The sequence below is a fragment of the Pleurodeles waltl genome, chromosome 2_2, assembly GCF_031143425.1.
Source record: "Pleurodeles waltl isolate 20211129_DDA chromosome 2_2, aPleWal1.hap1.20221129, whole genome shotgun sequence".
Classification (NCBI taxonomy): domain Eukaryota; kingdom Metazoa; phylum Chordata; class Amphibia; order Caudata; family Salamandridae; genus Pleurodeles; species Pleurodeles waltl.
Window position 1 is genome coordinate 811,199,253 of NC_090439.1, and position 24,316 is coordinate 811,223,568.

The 24,316-nt window shown below is 45.0% G+C and overlaps 1 protein-coding gene across 2 annotated transcripts in view; it reads left to right on the top strand.

Annotated features, from left to right (window-relative positions):
• Positions 1-24,316, top strand: part of CPNE3 (copine 3) — a 437,917-nt gene that overhangs the window by 346,919 nt on the left and 66,682 nt on the right. For both annotated transcript variants that reach the window (XM_069220439.1, XM_069220440.1), the window contains exons 11-12: positions 719-852; positions 11,304-11,358. In XM_069220439.1, coding sequence (XP_069076540.1) covers positions 719-852; positions 11,304-11,358 — 189 coding nt within the window. The remainder of the gene's footprint in view (positions 1-718; positions 853-11,303; positions 11,359-24,316) is intronic.

The window sequence follows — 24,316 nt, forward strand, 5'->3', positions numbered from 1 at the left end:
GTGCCCATGCCATGGGCATGGGCACTGCAGGGGCCCCCAGGGGCCCCGCAGCACCCCCTACCGCCATCCTGTTCCTGGCGGGAGACCCGCCAGGAACAGGATGGCGGTAGGGGGTGTCAGAATCCCCATGGCTGCGGAGCGCGCTCCGCAGCCATGGAGGATTCACAAGGGCAGTGGTAAACCGGCGGGAGACCGCCGGTTTACCCTTTCTGGCCGCGGCTGAACCGCCGCGGTCAGAATGCCCTCGGGAGCACCGCCAGCCTGTTGGCGGTGCTCCCGTGGTCGGTGACCCTGGCGGTCACCGGCCGCCAGGGTCAGAATGACCCCCTAAATGTCTTGCTGGATGTGCACTGTAGCGCTGCCATTTACATCTGTCCTTCTTTTGGCACCCTCTTTACTGCTGACTAAAATACTCAGCAAATTTGCTACTTAGGTGAATAGGAATTAGTGTCTGATCCAATTCTGTATAAGGGTCTCCTAGTATTGTGGCAAACAAATATTCCCCTGCAGTGGACATGAGCTTGTTTAATCAAGGTTCACCTGGCACCTTATGGTCACCTTTTTTTTTTTTTAAAGTATTATTATTTTTTAAAAATATTTTGCTGTTAGCTAACCCATTTTCAGATCATGCCATTACCAGATAATCAGTGTGGAGTTATTGAATTTAAACTGTATGTCTTCTGTATTTTATTGGTGAATCTTTTGTTCCTTCTAACAGGTTGGGATAGATTTTACTGGCTCAAATGGGGACCCACGTTCACCAGATTCTCTGCATTACATCAGCCCTAATGGAGTGAATCAGTACCTAACGGCGATCTGGTCTGTCGGGATGGTCATTCAAGATTACGATACGTATGTCTAATTCTCTTCTTCATTTGGGTTAAAATGATGTATTTTTAAAAGACACTGCTGACCAACCACATTAAAAGAATCAGATGTGTATGTTTTCATACAAAAAAAAACAATGGCTGTGGGTAGGTCTGCAAAAAGTGGCATACAATTACAGATAAAAGATCAAAAGTAGGAAAGGAAAATGCTGCCAGTATTTGGTCTAAACATTCTCATTGTTAAAAGGAGCACATGATTGGCAAAGTGAAGGCAGAGTGCATGTACTTTCCTATCTGCTTTGCAAAACAAAAGCCGGACAAATTCTGCTGTGGTCCTCGGGATAAATATAGTTACTTGAAGGTGAAGTGGTTTAAGGTAGAGGTAGGGTCATAGTATCTGAGGAACTGGTATATGTTTAACAGCCATATTCAGCAGTAATTGCAAGTGGTGTAGACAGTAATTAGTAAGGCCCGAATAAAAAGCAATCCATTAGCCCTGATTAGAACGAACAGTTGTTAACTTTAATTGTCTAAATGTAAGCTGGCATAATACCATGATTTCAACTTAACTCGAATGAAAAAGCTGGCTGTCAGACACATCCATACTTAGCTAGGGAGTTAGCATGAGCTTGGGATCAAACCTTAACCTAAGATGGAATCTGGTTTCCAAGTGATGTGGATCAGAGGTGAGAGATGTGCAATCCAAACCGAAAAAGTCTCCAAAACCCATTGTTTTGCTTGAGTTTAGTTTCCAAGAGTTGGAGTTCATACATTAACCAATAGAAGATTTACATTGGTGAAAGTGGAGTTTGGGTTCTTTTCATTGTGTCTTCTGATAATACTTCTGATAGTTTGAATTCAGTGTCTTGCTTTCAGCACCTCTCTCACTTGTGGCCCACTGATTTCACCCACTTATTTTGTCTAAGATGTGGACTAATCTCCGGAAACTAAGACAATGCTGTCAGCGTTGTAGGCTGAAATCTCGCATAGAGAGGAATGAACCTGTAACACAAGAGAAAATGAAGTGTGAAGGTAGCTCAGAAGTAGCAGAACTATCAAAAAGTAGTATTTGAGTTGATTGGCAGCTAACGGTCTCAATACCTATATCCCACAAAGGCAGTTAAGGTTGAGATGATCGATGAAAGACAGCAAAGCCCTGCATAAGTTAAAAAAGAAATGGTATAGCGAAATTGGGAAGAAAGGCAATAAATAAAGCTCTGCCCTCCTGTTAAAAAAAATAGTATAATTGATAATTTTTTAATGCAATGTACATCACTGCAATTTTGCCATTCCATAGCTCAGAAAATAATGTGTTTGCATTACCATTCTTAACGGTGCTCATTTTATCTACCTTGGAAGGGCATGGTGTTGAATTTGCCTCGTATACCATATCATCTGTGTTACCATTGTATATCGAACCTCTTGTCAATATGCCTGTCTTCTGCTATCAGGGTGTTGCTTCTTCCAGTTCTCCTTCTGTCGCCCCTCTATGCAACGTAGGGAACTGTTAAAGTTGTTATTTTTTCAAATTCTGAATCCCTCCGACATTCTTCATCCAACATTATGCTAGGAATGCTTCTCCAACTTTTTAGAACAACAACCCAACTTTTATAACAGTAAACTTTCACAAACCACGTAGCTTTACCGACCATGAGGTGGGGGAGGATTTTTTTATGTAATAGTAAACATGCTTTTCAAAATGATGTGAATTACCACAATAACATACTCTACAATCTTTTGCGTTCCTCTCTATCAACAGTTATTAGTAAATGTCAGAACCTTAACCACGCCCTTCGATATGTCTTTATCTGACTGTGGCCAGGATAATGTGCTGCCCCTAAAAAGGGCAGTTGGTGAACTGCACTGCATCTGAAACACGTTTTAGAGGAGGGTACTGGCTTGTGGCATTGTTTACTAAACGTGCAAGGCCTCTGAATAATATTGGTATTGATACCAGTGATTTTTCCAAATTTGAAAATCCCCTTAGCAGCAGAGTATGGGGTAAGGCCTCATGTCCATGTTTGTGCTAAAATGAGGCCCTGTGGTGATATATTGCAGTTTTGTATAGCACAAACATTGTCCAAATGCATCGTAGCGCTTTACATGAGCACTCAATTACATTATATAAGGTCATATTAATTTTATTTTAAGCACAGGAGATTAAGTGATTTGCCTAGAGCCACCTCTGGTGTTCTAACCTTGTTCATCCAAAATCTGCAGCTCTGGCTTTTAGACTACATCCACAATTCTCAAATTATGTGTGAAAGTTATTTACAAGAGGAATAATCGTGTATGATCATGTATAATGAGCACGTTCTCTGTTGAAATGGCTTCATAAAGTAAAAACAGCACAGAAAATACTGGAAAGTTCAGCTGGAAACTTGCTTTGGAATACAAGCAAGAGTTTGTTTTAAAACTGGGCTTAGAGTCCTAGTATTGCTTTGAGCATTGTGCAGTAGTGCACTGTCATTTACAGGCAGCATGTTTTCAATTGACATATCCACTAAATTTGCAAGACAGAAAGTTTTACCGATAAAACTATATAGCACATCAATGATCATCAAGTTCCAGTAAAGTTATCATTTGCACATCACCAAGTAAAAGTATCTTGATTTGTTTTTATTCTAATAAAATCTCTTTCCATCACACTTCAGAGTTACAAAAAGAGCTTAATATTTGCTTTTGTAATTACTGGTATATTCTGAAATATATGTTCTGTTCATTTACATTTATCTAAATTTTGTTGTTTTTTACTTAAAATGACACCCTACAGCCTTTCCTTTTTATACCCCAGCAGGAGTGTCATATAGTTCCCTTTAAAAGCTCCCCTGACTTTGGAGTCATAGAAAGGAAAGTAAACACCCCATGTTGAGCAGCAATTTGTCAGGAGACTTAGCCTAACATTTGATCTCTGTCCTTGGCGCACTGGAAATGTGACAAGATAAATACAAACTGTAATGTCATCTTTATTTATTGCTTTTTCATGACCCACCAGAAATATGCTGGCGATCCACACTCTGGGAAACGCTGTTCTATGATTAACTTATCGTTTCATTTGGGGGCGTGGCCAAGATGGAGACCAGGGCAGACGTGCTCTACTGAGCTCTGTCCCGGGCCCGTCAGGAATCCTGTAGTCATCGGCCAGATCTGACCTGCCTGTACCCCAATCAATCAGTAATTTGTGAAGTGCACTACTCACCCGTGAGGGTCTCAAGACGCTGGGGAAGGGGTGGTATGGGGTGGAGGGGGGGAGGTGCTGCTACTGCTCGAACAGCCAGGTCTTGACAAGTCTCCTGAAGGTAAGGAGGTCTTTGGTCTGAGGCTGGTGGGTGGGAAGAGTGTTCCACGTCTTGGCGGTGAGGTGCGAGAATGATCTGCTGCCGGTTGTAGTTCTGTGGATGCGTGGGACAGTTGTGAGGGTGAAGTAGGCAGAGCAGAGATGCCGGATCGAGGTGTAGAAGGAGAGCCGTCTGTTGTGGTATTCTGGTCCGGTGTTGTGCAGTGCTTTGTGAGCGTGGGTGAGGAGTTTGAAGGTGATTCTCTTGTTACCCCAAAGATGGTGCGGGGTGTGTGCCTTGACTCTACGTGTGCTCTCCTGCAGCACTGAATATCCCAGTGGCCCAGGCACTGCCGTTCAGACAGAGGTTGCTTGGTCTCGGCTTTGCCTCAAGGCTGTGCTGACTGTGAGCGGTTAAAGGAGGGTGGGGTACACTGGTAGAAGGAGACGTCAGTGCTACGACTTTCGAGGTGGACGACATGCTGGGAGCCAGGGCAGGACCCCAACAGAGAGCGAGGCCATGGAGCATGAAGTTTCTGTCAACGCGACCCTGCGAGTGACCAGTTTGGAGCAGCAACAATGGGGGCCTCTGAGTGGTGTTGGCCTCTGAGTTGTGGGGGCACTAAGATCGTGCCGATAGCTGGGGCTGCTCCTAATAGTGCCCCCAGAGGGCAGGAGGGATGAAAGTAAGAGAGAACAAACTAAGGCAGCACACCAGGGCCTCCTGAGACTGTCAGTGTTTACGGTTCAGTCTAATATGGGTGCTAGTGGTTGCTGATGCCCACCAGTGCAAGGGTGAAAGGGATACCTATCATAGAGATGGCCCTTTGGTTAGCGGGGTTACCTACGCTGCAGCAGGCCTGAGACTGAGCATCAATCCGACTGACCCTAGTGGACATCCATGGATACTGTGGACCCGGCCCTCTAGTAGTGGCACCTTCTTAACATGGCTGTACATTTGATTGGGCCCTCTATGCTGGCTATGTCTTAATAACTTAGATTGGGCCTAGGCGCATGAGCTGCTGGGACTCAGAGACATGGCCCCTGTGAGTCTGGCCACTGAGTGCTTCTTATTGCACGGGGAGGCCTGACCTTGTCGGGGTACCTGGTGCTCCACTACACAATGGTTATTTGGGGGCCATTCAAAGAATTGGTGGCACTGGGCTCCACCTCAAGACTCACTGTATTGCGGATTGTACATTTCATTTTTTTAGTGCAGGCTGGTGCTCTCCCACTCGGATGAGGGTGGGCTGGAGGCGGCTCTGTCCTGCTCTGGTGGTTCATGGCGCAGTGAGTCGGTCATTGGGCCCATTGGAGATTCGCTGAACCGTGAGCTCCCAATGCCAATCTATTTGGCTGTAACATTGGTCAGACGTCGTGATGGTGTGACCTAAGGCCCCAAAAATACAAGGCGAAGAATCCCTGGAGGTTGCACTACAGGCACCTTCACCAAACCTGACCATGGACACAATTGCAAGGCTGGATGCCACTCTCTGCAGTCATTCTGCGCAATTCAACAAGGTATTGCAGGCCATTTTGGACTTGAAAACCTCCCTGGAGACCACGATTGATACAATCTCGTTGGAGGGTAACCTGCTTAGTATTCATCATCGTTAACTAGTGGAGAGGGTGGACGGGTCTGAATCAGCAACCACCTTGATTAGACCCACCTTTCAAGCCCTCCAATCACAGGTTTAGGACCTAGAGTCAGAGGTCAGTGCTCTACATTGTTGGGCAGAAGTTGCGGAGGGCCGCTCCAGCCGTAATAATGTTCCATGGTTTTCCAGAATGATCAGAGGGCACCAATATGAAACTGTTTTTGGAGGACTTGCTGATGTCAACTGAGCTGGGGGTAATGTACCAAAGTTCTTTTCTGTGAAACGGGCGCATTGTACACTGGTAGGCCTTTGACTACTTGGGATAGACCGTGCCTGGTGATTGCCCGTTTCCTTAATTATAGGGACTGTGACCTGATCCCACACATGTTTTCTCTAAAGGCCTCGGAGATACGAAAACGTCAGCAGCACAAAAGGATGGTGGACTGAGTGATAAAACGTTTCAAACACTCACCCCCAGTCACAGATCTGGATTTAGTCCATCGTTCTTTTGCTCACCATGCCACACCAGTTTGAACCCAGCCATATACAAATCAGTCTTGACCCTCTTCCCTATGGGAACAGTCCTGCTTCAACTGCCAGACCAGGTCCTCCCAGGACCGTAAACAAGCATCCTGTGACCAGTTTCAGGGTATCACCCTTCATCAGCCAGGCTAGCTTGAATCCAGTGGCACAGTGAGCATGGGACCCACGTCTGGGCATACCCCTCCCACTTTGGGCAACTTTTGCAACACAAAAGGATGATGGTCTGAGTGCCGTAAACATCACCATCACAGCATATCCAGACTTCACTGTAGAAGTACAACAAAGTTGCAGTTCCTATAATGCAGATAAGCAGAAACTAAGTGAACTGTCATTGAAGTATGCCTTGTTGTTTCCAGTCAAATTAAATGTGATGCATGGCAATGTCGCTCAGTTCTTCTCTACACCTGAGGACACTTGGACTTGGTTACATTCCAAGGGACTGGTGGGCGTAGCTGATACAGACAGACCAGCGAGGGAGTGGATGATCCCTAATCATGCATCAGGAGATGCAAGAAAAGGACCCATCAGCCCACCTTGGAGCAGGTAAAGAGAGAGTAAGCAGTGTAGGAGGCCTTGATTCCTGGTGCAAATTTGTTTGCAGTATTATGCCAACGGCCCCCTTTAGACACCAGCTCATAGTGAGCAATTCAGAGACTTCATCTGATGCTACAACTCATGGATCAGAAGTGACGCCTAGGTTGGTTGATGACTTGATCTGATACCTCAGGAATTCTTTCCGTATCTGACAGTCCCTGTGCTAACTTTGACCTTGCGACCTGTCTGCTCAGCTGCCCAGTGCTCAGAGTCTCATCACTCGGATCCGGTCTCATCATGAACATATTAGCAGGCTACTAGACTGGAACTGCGCTCCTCAGGGTGTGCCAAGCCCTGGAGGGTTACCAAAATGAAAGAGAACTATGCATGGGAGAATCTAGTTCTGTTTGTATATTGTTGGTGTTTGCATGTGAGTTCTGGACTCTAGACACATAGTCTTACTTGTAAGGGTGGGTTTGACTTTCGGATTCTTCCCTTTCCTTTGTTTTTTCTCATTTCTTTACCTTTTTACTATATTGTGACTGATGCAGTTGGAGGAGTGACTTGAGTGTATATTTGGGGGTGCAGGCTATATATGCTGGCAATCAATGGACTTTGGCTCCCTGGAATAAGGTACACATGCTAGATCCTTGTCACATGGGTGTCTGACATAAGGGACTAGCACATTTGCATAACAAAACGTATAGGCAACCACCACTACACCATTGCACCCCATTATAAATTGTTAACATGGAATGTGTGTGGTATGGCTACCCTTTCTAAGCGATGCTGGATATATGCATACCTTAAAAGCAGCCACATATAGGTTGTGATTTTACAGGAAAAACACCTCACTCCGAGTGAGGTAGGCAATGTGCAGGCGCAAAAGAGAGGTCAGGTATATGGCACCACATCATCTTCATATGCAAAAATAGTATTGGGGTGGATTGCCGCTGATTTCTTGTATGTGCTTTGTTTTCACAGGATTGATACGGAGGGCAGATTTGTGATACTAGAGGGTAACCTGGAATGCCACCCACTTGCAGTGGTGGATGTATATGACTGATCGGCCTTCTTTGATGCCCTTACTCCGGCACTACTCAAAGACCCCCAGGCACCAGGAATACAGGGCAGAGACTTTAAATTTGTACCTGATGTGAACAGAGACAAGTTGGTGCCACTGCTTTAGGGAGCTGAAAGCACTCGGGTGGCGCAAATCTTCCAGGATTGGATGACTCCATCATCTATGCGGCGCCTGCTCAAACCCTCGCTGGATGAATATTCCTACTATTCCCCAGTACATGGTGTCCACATGAGATTGGATCTTTTCCTATGTAGTGAGTGCCTGGGAGGACGTATTAAGTGGGCAGAATATCTGGCACGTACGCTGTCAGACCACTGCCCATAATTGCTCCTGGTCACTTGGGGAAGAATACGGTCCCAAATCCCCACTTGGAGGCTCCACATGGAAGACGTTTTAGTCCACAGTTTAGAGAGGCCTTATCTACCCAGATCCTTGCTTACTTAAAGTTGAACGCTGAGACAATGACATCTAGGGCAGTGGAATGGGAAGCCCACAATGTTGTCGTGAGAGGCCATTGCTTGGGAGCGACATGCGGTGTCTGCAAGATCTTAGGTGCAGAACTCCTCCCCCTGTAAAAGGAGATGAGGGACTTAGAGACAGTAGTGGTGCACTGGCCTAACCGGATGGACCGCCTGCGCACCCTACGCAGAGAATTAACAGATACAGAGACATGCTTAGGGAGCCATGACTATAGGTGCTCTCTATCTACGATGCACGCAGAGGGGGCAGATCTGGCAGGCTGTTGGCCTGGCTGAGGAAGGAGGTCCTGCAGAGACAACCAATGGGTGCCATGCGCCTTCCAGATGGTACAGTAGCTAATACACAAGTAGATATTAATATTACCTTTATGGAATACTACTGATCACTGTATTCGGTAGTGCATGCAGCCTGAAATGAGATTGTGCGAGACTACCTATATGGCCTATCACTGCCCAGACTATCGCTGATCCACAGGGAGGAGTTGGAAACGCCTCTGCAATTAGCTGTGACTAAGCTTGCTATTAAGCAGATTGCTAAGAATAATACCCAGGTACTGATGGGCTCCCCGTAGAATATTATGTGATGTATCTATCCACACTGGCACCAAAGCTTCTGGAGGTCTTTAATGAGGCCTGACAGCAGGGGCAATTGCCACAATCCCTGAAGAACCTTATACGGGAACCCAACTGCTAGAGTGTGCAAGAGAGTCACCATATCTGAGTTGATATTCAAAGAGGCGTGAGGCAGGTTTGCCCACTATCTCCTTTGCTATTCACCCTTACAGTGAAGCCTTTCGGATGTGAACTACGATTACGGGAGTGGAGAATGTCACATTGGCTCTTTATAAGCCGACAATGTATTGGTATACTGCATGACACATCCTCCACACTTCCTCCCATTATGAACCTGCTTGTTGACTTTGGCGAGATATCAGGTCTGAAGGTGAACTGGGTCAAATCATGTATATACCTGTTGGCACCAGTACCAGAACCAGTGCGAGTGCACATGCCAGAATGTCGTCTGCAGTGGTGTTAAACTACATTCAAATATTTGTGGGGTGTAGATATATCACAACCCCAGTGATTTTAGAGATGGCAATGTAGGTAAGGCCCTGAGGGGGATATGTAGGTCCATTCCCTTCTGGACCTCCCTGTCGCCAACAGGGTGAGTAGTGATAGCAAAGATGGTGGTACTGCCTAGTCTCCTTTATTATTTCGCTGCCCTCTCCCTGTACCTCTCCAAGACGTTTTTCAAGGAATTACATGGTGTGTTATCCAAGCCAATATGCAGTACTGGTAGACGGAGAGTGGCTCTATCGGTCCTTCAGAGACCGCAGCTCGAGGGGGGCCTAGGCGCACCCAACTGCGAGTGGTACTATGCAGTGGCATAATTACAATGGCCGATGCGGTAACTGGGCACTGGCATTTGTTCTGAGAGAGAGGCAATCGCGGGGACCCTCAACGGGGTTCCGATATGTACATGGCTGTCATTGCCATGATCTTGGATGATATAGGAGTGTCAGCATACAAGAGTGGCCCGCCTGAGCTGGACCCATTATGTGATGGGACGAGGAGCCGATCTGCCTTATTCTCCCCTGGTCCCGATTTGGCAGACGCCAGCCTTATGAGATATAACTAATTATTTTGATGTGGCACCCTGGATGGCCGCAGATGTCAGCACTAGGAGACCTCTATCAGGAAGAGTTCCTCATGTCCTTTCAGGAAATTATGTACCTGTACATGATACCAGTAGGGCAGTTCCTGGCATATCATGTGATCCAACATATATTACGTCCCACCTGGGGCGGGAGCTGGGTCAATCCCAGATACTACTTGTTATGTTGACACATGGGAGCATGTGACAGGCTATCAGGAACATATACAATGCCTTACAGACATCTGAAGGGTCAGTGCTGGCACGAAGGGATGGGACTCAGCATTACCTACACAACTGACAGATAACCAGTGGGAACAAGCAATGAGACATGTTAAGGAGGTGCTGCGGAACCCACTCTTTGAGTTCACCCAATTCAATTACATACATCAGTCATATCTCACTCCTCAGCAGATGCAATGCATGTACTCAGGAGCTTCTTCCGACTGCCCTTGATGTAGAAACCCAAATGCAGACTTTTACCATATGACATGGGAATGCTCGCCACTTACCCTGGTTTGGGAAGAGGTTACAGAAATTACGAGTGAGATAGTGGAGCGTACACTGCCACTTACCCCAGAATCTTGTGTCTTGGGAGATTTTGGGCGACAGGGGATAAATACCTGCATGAATTGGTAGCCCTGGTGTTTATCCTTCTTCACCGCCAAAAAGCAATGCAATGGGAGGCCCTGGTTGCCCCAGATATTAAGGGTTGGCTGGGATCACTTCTGACGTGAACTCGAGCTGAAGCTGACTATTAAACAGGAATAAACCTTCAGGGCATGGACATGGGAGGGAGGAATTGTTGGAATGGATATGTTGTAAAGCTGGCGGTGAAAAGTGTTTATCGTCCTCCTTGAAGCATGTGTTTTGGACAGTGTGTACTTGCATGGTATTATAAAAAAGCTACCCCTTATTATTGCTATATAAATATATGGAGCCTATGTGCTTACAGAATTTAGGAAGACTGTGTCATTTTGTGTCCATGTCTCGGATGGTAACTTGTCATGCTCCCCGGTTCCACTCATCTTGTCAGTTTATGCTGTAATATATAGACAACTGAACTGCTGATCTCCGTAGTTGCACCTATGTCTTTATGTTATCTTTGTGCAGTTAACTCTTTTGAAACCACTCCTTTACATTTTTCTTTTCTCTTTTTTTATGGTTCTTCAGTACATTGATATCCTATGCATTGTCAGGGGGGAACTATATTTTATGTCATTTTCACTTGTACTGTGTTCTGCCTTTATTATAATCCAATAAAAAACAAATGTTAAAAAAAATACTTATTGTTTCATTTATTTCAGGGACAAGATGTTCCCAGCATTTGGATTTGGTGCTCAAGTACCACCGACATGGCAGGTAAATAATCGCCCAACTCCCCATTTCTGCTCATTTTGGCACCCAGTCCTCTCATAGATCCCTGTTGATGACTTATACCACCTCTGATTAATTTCTACTTACTAGAACTACTCATACCCCATTACAGTAGCTCTCACATATTCCTATTCCAATGTTTAGAGCTATCCCAGTTCCATTGTAACTTAGTGTTACCCCATTTTATGAAATGTACTCGTGAGAACTCCGTTTGTTGATTAGCTGTTTTCCCATTTACTCATTCCTAGACATTTCTTGCACCCTTTGTTTTACACCTCATCATAAATATATTTTCCGCTTAGGGCATTTGCTTGGCCAGAGGAAAGTAGCAGCTGAAGAGGCCACCTTGTAGTCTTTCAAAAGTTTCAAGAAAGGCCCAGGACGTTGCCGCTTTCCAGTCCATGAAGAAAGTTCTAGGAATGAAAATTCAGCCACACCGTTTCTGTGTCTTATAAGGCCCTCTCTTCTGTGATCTCCCTCTGCTTTACTCCTACACCAATCAGTTCTTTACCTTCTACCCTATTACGTACTCAGTTCTATTTATATTACATACTAATTCAGCTCATGCTTCGGAGTTCAAGTAACCTCTCACATCGCTTTGACTTGTAACGGGAGAGAATGTGGTGTTACAGCCAGAGCCGAGGTCTTGGGCACTGGTGAACCAGGTTTGTGCCCTTGGATCAGCTCAACATCCTGTGAGTCTGAGCAAATTACTTAATCTCTCTTTTCAGGAAAAAAGAAAATAAATATTCTTGTGTAATTTTGCTGGTACTCATTTAAAGCGTACCAGTGTCCTAGGGCCGAGATCACGCTCTACCAATCTGCACAAAAATGCCCACCATTCTATATATTTCGTTCTAACCCTATCTCACCCATTAAGTTACACTGCTTTCTTCCCATTCAGTCATTTATAGAGCTTTCTACATTCAAAGGTTCTCGGATTGCTCAATCATCATTTCCCTCTTAACTCATTCATAATCACCCACTTATGATTTGTGTCCCTCCATAAAGACGTTTCCACATCAAGCCAGCACCAGAACCGAAATCCACTTGCTTCATTTTGTTCTGTCACTTGTCTCCTCTCTTCCCACAACAACCCTGAGATATTTGCTTCTGCCATTTAGCTCTTTAAACATGGATATTGATTAATGCCAGAGTTCGCAGAGGTAACATCACACACCTTTTAACCCACTGATGACATTACCAGGTTGGCCACATGACCACCACTAGCCCCTCCGAAGCAATATGTTCGATGCCATGTGTAGCTGTAGATACACATGCTTTGCATAAGTCTGCCATCTAGTGTTGGGCTCGGAGTGTTACAAGTTGTTTTTCTTCAAAGAATCTTTTCGAGTCACAAGATCGAGTGACTCCTCCTGTCAGTGATAGTGCGCATGGGCATTGAGTCATTTGTAAGATTGTTTTCTTTCCACCTTTGGGTACGAACGTGTTTCCTCCCGCTCCAGTAGCTCTCCGTTTGGTATCTTCTGAACACTATTCTAACTTTCTATAAATATCAGTATAGTTTTGATCACATTTTCCACTCTTTATATGTCACTTAGTTCGTTGAGGTTGATTTCACGCCCTTAGGGTCGATCTCACCCTTCTGGGGCCTACTTCGACACATTGTAGTCGAACGATGTTAAGCTGATGGAACAGACTTAGTTTCGGGTCTGTCCTTTGTGTCAAGCCAAATATCCCTAAACCAATCAGCTTTTAGTGTGTAATCTGTGTCTGTCTCTGGGACACAGAAGAGACCTGCAGCGCTCGTAGATCATTTCGATCCAAAAAGACTCTCCTGGACCGAAGAACGCATTGACTGGAGATGGCATCCAATTCGTCAAAGTCGGATTGCGATTCTGATTTTGACAATCATTCCATCCCACCGGCACAGTATTGTGAGTACATCAGCCCCATCACACCAAGCAAAGACAATTAAAAAGGCTCCAGTTTTCAGTCCTCCACTGCCTTCGGGCCATGGTAGGACCCGAGAAATACATTCGGATGACCAACCTTCTGGTTAAACACCGAAACAAAAGACCATGGTGCCTTCAGCATCTACCAAACAGACGGCGACATCAGTTTTGGTACCGAGCCGAAAATTTCACTTTTTCACCTCTGAGTCGAAACAATGAACAGCACTGTCGGAGCCAACATTTTCCGTCTTGAGTCATGCATTCTGTATTGAAACCTTAAGAATTGAAAACTGCCAGTAGTAAACTTTCTGCACCTAGTGAGGAGTCATCTGCAGCACAACGTATATTAGAGGTTATGGGCGCTAAACAGCGCAAACTTCACATACAAAAGGAAAGAGGAAGGATCATACCCTCTCCTCCTCCTCCAATTAAAAGAAAACTTACATTTCAAGAGACTTTGGACGCTGGGCCTCCACCTATCAAAGTCTTGAAACAAAAGGAAAAGCAAAAGGCTTCACAACAACCTCAGCCTTCACCACCACATTCTCCTTGCCTTCCTTCTACCCCACCACCACCACCTTCACTTACACATTTAACACAGTACTCTCCACAGGCATCGTCTGCATAACCATATAGGGATGATTTAAGTGATGCTCAAGAAGAGATAGACCCATGGATCTATACGACCCCAACCCCTTCTCCCTAATGACGCAGATCTATACCCAGCGAGACCATTTCCCCCTGAAGATACCACTGCTTACAATCAAGTAATAGCCAGGGCAGCTGCGTATCATAAGGTACAATTACATACAGATCCCATGTAGGATGAATTTTCTATTTAATACTACCTGTGCTTCCTGGCATGCTTAGACATGCTGAAGAAATTTTTAAAGGTCCGTAAAAGCAAGGGTCATTACACCCAGGGTTGATTTTGAAAAAAACAAACAACCTGCACCCACTGATCTAGTTTTTATTAGGGCACAATTACCACCTGATTCAATAGTGGTAAGTGCAGCAGGAAAAAGCTCCTCCTCCAAACAAAGAAAGTAAACGATTTGACGCAGCAGGTAAAAGAGTGGCTACTCAAGCTGCGCACCACTGGAGGATTGCAAATTCTCAGGCTCTCCTAGCAAGGTATGATAGGGCCCATTGGGATGAGATGGATGACATGCTGCCGTATCTTCTACTGGAACATCAGTAAAGGGGGCAACAAATAGTAGCAGAGGGACAGGCTATTTCTAACAACTCATTTAAATGCAATACTGATGCAGCTGATATAGCAGCAAGGGGGCTCAACACCAGCATAATCATCAGGAGACATGCATGGCTAAGATCTTCAGGATTTTGGCCTGAGATACAGCAAGCTGTATTAAATATACCCTTCGATAAGGAGCATTTATTCGGACCTGAGGTAGATACCATCATAGACAAGCTTAAAAAAGATTCTGAGACAGCTAAGGCTGTGGGTGCACCATACACCACATCCAGTAGGGGCACTTTTCGAAGGCCACAAATTAGAGGTTGTTTTAAACCATCAACCACTGAGCCATCCACCTGACAATAAAAAAAGGACCACACTTCTATAACAGAGGTTCACTCAGAGGCTCTTCCAGAGGATCTAGTTATAGAGAAAAGGGTAAATCATCTGCTCCCAGTGGTTCCTCTACCACAACAAAACAGTGACTTCTTACAAATCCTCACAGAGCATCCATCTCCTGTGGAAACAATACTGGTACATTTTTACCCACAATGGTACTATAACATCACCACAGACCAGTGGGTTCTATCAATTAGTTAACATGGCTATTGCCTAGAACTCATCTCCACTCCACCAAACATGCCTCCTCGTTCCCACAAACTCTCTCAAGACTATATCATCATGCTAAAGGAGGAAGTACAGTCCCTTCTTCTCAAAGGGTCTATAGAACTAGTACCTACATCCCAACAAGGCTCAGGAGTATATTCACTTTACTTCTTCATACCAAAAAGGCCGGTTCATTAGCACCAATTTTAGATCTCAGATCTCTCAATCTATACATACTCTCAGAGCATTTCCATATGGTCACTCTCCGAGATGTTATTTCCCTATTACAACAAGGGGATTACATGACAGCATTAGATCTCAAAGATGCATATTTCCACATTCCCATACATCCAGAACATCGCAAATATCTAAGATTTGTCATTACAGGAAAACATTACCAATTCAAGGTATTACCTTTCAGGATAACATTAGGTCCAAGTGTATTCACAAAATGCTTGGCAGTGGTCGCAGCATTTCTCAGAAGACAACGCATACATGTTTTCCTATAGCTAGACAATTGCCTCATAAAAGCCAATACAATTCAAACTTGTCAGGAACGCATTCAGTACACTGTCAATCTTCTGCAATATTTGGGATTCACAATAAATTACCTCAAATCTCATCTCCACCCATCACAAATACAGCCTTATGTGGGAGCAGTTCTGAACTCAGTCAGCATTAGCATATCCAAACCCAGTAAGGATTCAGGCTTTTCAAAATCTCATCTCTCAATTACAAGAGAATCATACCTACACAGTGAAACAAGTGATTAAATTGTTGGGAATGCTGCCGCCTTGTATAGCCATGGTTCCCCATGCAAGACTGCATATGCAACCACTACAGCAGTGCCCTTCCCAACAGTACTCTCAGTCACAGGGTCAACTTCAGGATCTAGTGTTGTTGGACCGCCAGACTCACTGCTGTCTGCAGTGGTGGAACCTATCAAAGTAGCGGCTAGCACTCTAAGCTTTCCTGACACAAATCACACACAAGGTAGTGCTAATACAGACCACATTTTATTATCTGCAAAACAAAATGGGGGGGGGGAGGGACTCATCTCAATTGTCCCTTTTAACACAGACATTTTGGACATGGGTAATTCACAGTCGCATTCAGTTAGTGGCACAATATCACCCAGGGATCGACAATCAGCTAGCAGACCTCTTAAGCAGGGTGCAACAACAAGTCCACAAATGGGAAATTCACCTACAAGTAATTCAACAATACTTTCAAATGTGGTGAACTCCAGACATACACCTTTTCCCCATAAGAGAAAACTCAAAATGCCAAAGCTTTGCATCCAGGTACCCATACCCCTAGTCCAAGGGCAATGCTCTTTGGATGAACTGGTCAGGGACATCTCCTTATGTTTTTCCACCTCTCCCACTCAATCCATCTCTGATAATAAAAATCAAACAAACCTCACTCACTATGATATTCATAGCTCCCACATGGGCACATCAACATTGGTACACAACACTGTTGGATCTGTCTGTAGTACCACATCACAAGTTCCCAAACAGACCAGATCTGTTAACTCAAAACAGAGGCCAAATCAGACGCCCAAATCCAAGCACACTCAACCTGGCGATTTGGCTCCTGAAGTCATAGAGTTTAGATACCTACAACTTCCATCTGAATGTATGGATATTCTAATGGAAGCACATAAACCCACAACTAGACAGTGTTATTCTGCTAAATGGAAATGTTTTGTCTACTGTTGTCAACCCAAACATATTGATCCACTTAAGGCTTCAGTACAAGATTTGTCTGCTATTTGTTATGTTTACAAAAAGCAAAACTGACATACTCCTCAATCAGGCTTTATTTAACAGCGATAGCTGCTTACCTGCAAAACAGACAACATATATCCCTATTTAGGATTCCTGCTACAAAAGCCTTTATGGAGGGTCTTAAGAGTTATTCCACCTAGAATTCCTCCAGCTCCTGCATGGAATCTTAACATCGTACTCACAAGACTTATGGAGCCACCAGTTGAACCCATGCATTCTTGTACTCTACAGTTCTTATCAAGGAAGGTGGTTTTCTTAAAAACAATCACTTCAAGAAGAGTTAGCAAAATTCAAGCGTTCACCTTAGAAGAACCTTTCTTTCAAATTCATAAAGGCAAAGTAGTTCTTAGAACAAATCTAAAATTCCCACCAAAGGTAGTTTCTCCTTTTCAGATTAATCAGTTGGTGGAATTGTCAGTGTTCGTTCCACAGCAAGACTCAGTTGCAGAAAGCTCTTCAAACCCTTGATGTTAAAAGGGCTCTCATGTACTATAAAACAGAGAAAAAAGATTTTAGAAAATCAAAACTCCTCTTTGTGGCATTTTCAAAACCAAAGGCAATCCCATCTCAGAAAATGGGTTAGCCAGGTGGATAGTGAAGTGTATTCAAACTTGCTATCTTAAGGCTAAAAGACAGTTACCAGTAACTTCCAAAGCACATTCCACTAGGAAAAAAGGAGCTTCAGTGCCATTCTTAGGCAACATACCAATGGCAGACATATGTAGAGCTGCTACGTGGTCTACACCACACACATTTAGAAAACATTACTGTGTAGATGTTCTAGCTCGTCAACAAGCAAATGTTGACCAGGCAGTCCTAGTGACATTATTTCAAGCTACTCCAACTCCTATAGCTAGCCACCGCTTATTTGGGAGGGGACTGTATTACAGTCTATGCAAAGCATGAGTATCTACAGCTACACATGCCATTGAACGTAAAATGTTACCCAGTAGACATCTGTTTGTGTTATGTAGTGCTGTAGATTCACATGCGTACTCCCCGGAGGCATTTGGTCGTTGCAGTACAACATATTGTAAATATGTATATACATTGCATGGACATCTCTTTTATTATATATATGTATATACTCTTTACTTCACCCTCCAGCGGGAAAACAAGCTAACAAAGGGACTCCATTCGCCTGTCTCTGGGCATTTCTCCGAGAGGAGGAGTAACTCCGTGTCGTGACTCAAAACGATTCTTCGAAGAAAAACAAATTGTAACACACCGAGCCCAACACTAGATGGCAGACCTTTGCATAGCATGTGAATCTACAGCACTACATGCCACAAACAGATGTCCACTGGGTCATTAATATGTTCCATTTGCTGCTAAATGGATTGAGGTAGGACTGAGTGAAAACTACAGAAAGTAGAAAAGTTTTTTGATTCTAGTTTACTTTTTGTTCCTGCTACTACCTTCATTACCATTAAGATCAAGCTAGCAAAGGCAATAAAAAGGTTAGCAAAAGGAATTATGTACTTCCACCTCACACTACCCATTCCTGACTTAGTCCTTTGCTTTTCTTTCCTTTTATTACTCCTACCCTTAACAACCAATCATATCACCTTCAGACTCACCTTTTTGTAATTTTCGCGTTTCCTTTTACCTCAGTTTTATGGCACTTACTAAGAATCATTTTTTTCCTACTGAATCATATTCCTTTTCTCAGTACCGTTATCTATTCAGATATACTTCTAGCTGCAGATTCCACACCAGAAACTTTTAAACTGTTCCTCTGCGGGCTGGTAGGTGGCGATGTGCGGCTCTACCCTGACGCAGTTCCGCTCCAGAAATGACATGTGGAACCTCTATAGGCAGCACTTCTGCACTCTGCCATCAGTTTATTTCTTTCAGGGGCACCAAATACAGATCTGGAACTCCTGTTCATCTCTTAGAGACATCCTTTTCTTCTTCAATATTATAAAATAGTATGCAAGGAAATTTCACCTCCTATACCAATAAAGGATCTAAACCTTGTATGGACAGTCGCAAGGCGATGTCTGTGACGGACCTTCATCAGGATTGCTTGTGGTGCCTGGGGTCAAGTCACCACTTTAAAGCCTGCAGCGAATGCACCTTGATTCCAAAAGCCATCCAAGACAGTGAGGAGAAAATCTAGATCTCCAAGCACTGAAAAACTCCATGACTGGACCACTCCAGGTTGAAAGTTTCATCTTAGCCCCATTCCCTCAGGAACCTCCACTGGCTTCCCATCCAGAAAATATATAAATTCAAGATACTTATACAGTTATACAGGCCTACAAATCCCTACACTACCAAGAACCAGCATACATCAACCACCGCCTGAAATTTCACTGACCTTCAAGATACCTACTCTCTGCCTCCCATTGCACAAAACCCTTCAGAAGCCACAGTGGAGGCCATTCCTTCTCTCACCTCGCCATCAAAGCTTGGAACGACCCTCCCCTCCACCTTCGAACATTTCCATCTTTCATGGAGTTTAGAAAGGGACTCAAGACCTGGCTTTTCGACTGATCAGTGCCTGGATAGCCTCACGGGTGAGTAACTGCACTCTATAAATACATAATGAATGATGATTGATTGATTACAGATCAAGAGGTCCCAGGTGACATTCTATGGGACGGTCTTCGCCTTTGTCAAAGTTATTGTTAAGTAAAAAAAAAAAGGCACAAAATATCTAAGCAGGACTAGGCCCCTTCCTGCTACACTCTCCTGAGACAGCACAGAGGTGGCGCCATAGTTATCGGTCTGACTCCTGAAGTCTGTCGTTGTTAGAGCCTATTCTGCAATTTGTTCTAGAACAACCTGAGATTCCAGAGCTGTCTGCTGCACCAAAGCAGTGCAAGGAGTTGTGCAAGGCCATGCCCCAAATCTTTGGATCTTTGCCGGTTCCCTCTGGCCACCTTCAGGTGCCATGTAGCCAAAAAGCCCCATAGAGCCAAAAAGCCGTTCATCCGGAATGTCACTTGAAGATCCGCCCTTTGTACCAGTTGGACCCTCCGACCCTACCACAGGGCTGCCTACAGCTCTAGTTCAAACTCCATTCAGACACTGAGATGCATGCCGGTTCCTAGAACTTCAACCCGAATTCCATCAAAGCTAGAAGAAGAGATACGTATTGTATTCTTCGACTGAGGCTATGCCTGGCCACTGTTGAGGCGCCACTTCCCCACCCGGGCCTTCACAAGAGAGAATACATAGGGTCTGATTTAGAACTCAGCGGATGGTTTGCTATGTCACAACGCTGACGGATATTCCATCCACCGGAATCTAAATCCTATTCTGTCCTATGGGATTTAGATTTTGGTGGACAGGATATCTGTCACTGTTGTGATGGAGTAACCCGTCTGCCGGGATCTAAATCTGGCCCATAGTCAGTATTCCCTGTTTGGCACAAATTCAAATAATGGTTATGAAACTGGTAGTGTGACTGGTCAGCTATACCATGAGGAGAATTGGTAGAACATGTTAGAAGATGCCAGTGGCCTTGACGCTTCCCATGAGATGGGACATGGGACTCCTGTCACCCTCTGGCCCTGCCACTGAGTAGAGTGTTTTTTACACCATGATCCTGTGCAGGGCAGCCAAATTCTATGACTTCCAAATACCCACCTTGGAAGTCAAGACAAATGTCCTTACAGAGGTCCTTCAGCTGGGGCCAACATTTACTGGCCCCCTCTTAACGAGGTCCTTACAGACACTTTGTTGGGGGTATGGGCCAAACCTTGAGTTGGCCTTTGCAGTCAACTGCCAGATTGCAGGATTCCACTGTCATGCTGCCGGCGAACCGACATTTCTTTCTCAGTACTCCTCCCTTGAAGACTTCATGGTGCAGGTATTTGCTAGTGAAACTAACCCTAATACGTTCCTTCCTACATCCTCCCATCCCTGATAGGTAGTCTAAGTAGGTGGAGACTTTTGGAAAGTGTCTTCTCGTCCACCAGCTTGGCGCTGCAATCAGTAAATGCCAACTATCTGTTCAGGCACTATTACAGTGTCTCAAGTCCTCCAAAGTCTTCCTGAAGATCTCTGCCTGCCATCACCTAGGCTATGCAGGACGGTTGTCACGTGGCCAATTTTACAATTTGTTGTGACTTGGACTCTACTGATTCCATCGGGTGGGCCATTGCCACCAGTATCTCCATTCAACACCACTGTAGGAAGAATGTTCTCTTTTTTATAGGGCACTAAAATGAAGTACACTGTGCAGAGAGTCCAGTGGATCTCAAATTGGCATTGCAAAGGCAAAATTAGATAGAACTAATGCTCTTTTTTGTGGAAGTGTGGGCGAGCAGTTAGGCTTATCAGGGGGTAGTGCTAGGCATTTGTTGCACTCACAGAGGCAACAAATGAGACACACCCAGAGAATAAATCTAAGACCAATTTAGAAAATTATTATTTCTTTTTATATATGTTTCAAACCCAAGAACTTTGTAATCAGGGTAGTGGATTTTCAAGCATAAATACTTTGTAGTTTCAAAAATCGACACTTAGTGCAATTTTTCAGTTCAGTAAGGTTAACCTATGGGAGGAAAACAAGAATGCAGTTTTGTAGGTAAGTACACAACATACAAATTCAGTCTTCGGGGGTTTTAGGTAAACACCAGACAAGGTTCAAATCAGTACCAAGAGTACACCCACAGTTGCACAGGGGCAGCGGGGAGCAGAGGTCGAATTCGGAGTTGACTGCCCAATGTTACCCAGTGGAGAATGGAGGGTGAACGAAGATGCACTGCTCACTTGTGAGTAAAGCGTGTCAGGGGCTATCTCCAGGGGTTGAGGTAAACACAGGGGGGCACAAGGCAGCACCAAACTTACACCCTCAGTGACCAGGGGTGGCCGGGTGCAGAGTGCCAACACAGCATCGGGCATCCAATGTTAAACCAGTGGAGACTGGGGGCAATCGAAAATGTGCTGCTCACAGGTGAGTAAAGTGGTGTCAGGGGTCGAGCTCCTCGGGTTGAGGTAAGCACAGGGCATAAGGCAGCACCAAACTTACACCCTCCGCATCACAGGGGCGGCTGGGTGCAGAGTGCCAACGCATCGTCGGGTGCCCAGTGTTAACTGGTGGAGACTGGGGGGATGAACGAAGATGCACTGCTCACGAGTGAGTAAAGTAGTGTCAGGGGTCGATCCCCTAGGGGTTGAGATAAGCACAAGGAGGGGCCACAAGGCAGCACCAAACTTACACCCTCAGCGACACGGAGTGGCCGGGTGCAGAGTGCCAACACAGAATCGGGCATCCAATGTTAATCAAGTGGAGACTGGGGGTATCCGAAAATGTGCTGCTCACAGGTGAGTAAAGTGGTGTCAGGGGTTGTTCTTTTAGGGTTGAGGTAAGCATGGGGGAACCAGGCAGCACCAAACATACATCCTCTGCAGCACAGACGCAGCCCGGTGCAGAGTGCCAACGCAGCGTTGGGCACCCCAGTGCAAGTCAATGGGGGAGATCAGTTTTGGAACAAGCCTGCAGGCTTAAGCCATGAGGCTGAATGAAGAAACCTTACAGCTGCCCAGGTAAGTTCTGATGCTAGGGGACGTAGGAACACTGACGGTCCAGCTCTCCAGGACCCAGAGGCTCCAGTTGCGAGGGTGTCCTTTGACATTGGGAACAGCTTACCGGTCAAGTCGCTGTCAGGGGGAGTCTTCAATTTGATGCTGCAGGCTTTGAGGCAGAGTCCAGATTGGGTCATCCCATGGTGGACTCGGACTCAGAATCACTGGGGAACCTTTGCGGGACCAGTGGGCCACTTGGACTTGGGTGTCAGGTGTAAAGGTGGGTCCGGAGACAGTTTCATGGTTCCTCAGGACAGAGTTTTTTTTTGTTGGTTTCTTCTTGAGCACGTCCCTCGTTCTCGAGAGATCTTTGTCAAAGGCCGACAGTCCTCCTGAAGCTTTGGAGGTCGCTGGACTACAGGACAGGTTGTCTTTTTGGCACAGGATCTTTGAGGGTTGCGGACAGGCCAGTAGGGCTGCGACCTAGTCCGTTGGTGTCTGTAGTCTTCTCTGCTTGTGCAACTCTGTAGAGTCCGGCTTTTCTTAGATCATCAGAAATCTGAGTTCTAGTGTTCAGGGGTGCCACCTAAATACTAAAATGAGGGGTGTTACAGGGAGTGCCAGGTGGTAGCCAATGGGCTACTCACTTTTAGGGTGACTACACCCTTTTTATGACTACTTCTGTTGGTAAGTGGGCATAACCCAAATCCTAGTGGCTGAATTCCTCCCAAACAATATGGAGGAATTTAAAATGTAGTGTCCTCTTCTGCTCGTTCACCTTGGGGGTTTGACTGGCATGAAGTGGGCACGCCTCCTAATTGAGCTAATTTGCCCGCCTGTGCTGCCACCAAAACTGGGGTCAAGACAGGAGGGTTGGTCATCTCCACTATCTGGAAAGAACTTGGGTCGCGTTACAAAGGCGACAAGACCTTTGAAGCTCCCCACCTTGGAATGTTCATCCGGCCTGGGTGAGAGGTAACACCTCTGCCCAGTGCAGGCTTTTGTCTCTGGGCCTCGAGAGCACTGGCCGTCACCATGGGGATCCCACAGCTGCATCTGTGGTGGCTGAACAGGTCAGGACCAGTCAGTCAACACGCTAGTAGCTGGTAGATTTCTGTAAGGTGCCCTTTGAGTGCAAATATTAATAAATCTATCATTGGAATCAGTGAGGGTTTATTCTTCTGAGGTGTTTGCTACCAAACATCCTAGGGTTCAGAGAAGCCATCATGTAGCTGGGGAACTCGCAGTGACCAGTCCCCCGCACATGCATTTAAAATGGCTTCTCTGTGCAGTTACTATGTCTCAGAATTGACAGAGCCATAGCAGGGGCATGATTACCCAGGCAGATATGCCCTCACATGTAATATAATGCAAATCACACAGAGGGTGGTTTTCATGGGACAATTGGCGCTCAACATCACACAATCCTTAGTAACAATAATTATAATTGTGATCCGAATCTCTTATGAGGCGGTGCTTTTGAGGAGGAACACACCCACAACCCACAAATATTAACAATCAAGGACTGTCAACAACAGCAAAATTACGTTAAGGCACACGCTTAGACATAAATTTGAGACATTATTTTTCTTTTATGAATAGTTCATATGTAGAATGATGTTTATTTCACGTTAAATGTCCAATTCCATTGTCTTGTACCATTAAGATTCCTGATTCTAATTCCAGTTCTTCAATTCAATTCAGCCTAGTGATTGTGATAACTTATACATTTAGGACCGGTTTCACACACTATAGGACAGTACATAAATACCTGTTTAAATCCTGAATAATATCTATTTAGAAGAAAGTGTAATTACTTGTTAACCCTATGCCAAGATTATCCAAAAACATACACTTAAGAACCCTTACTACTTTCATGCCTTATAAGGTCCCCATATTTTAAATTAACCATAGCCACCCCAATTCCACAATATGCCACAAATAAGATA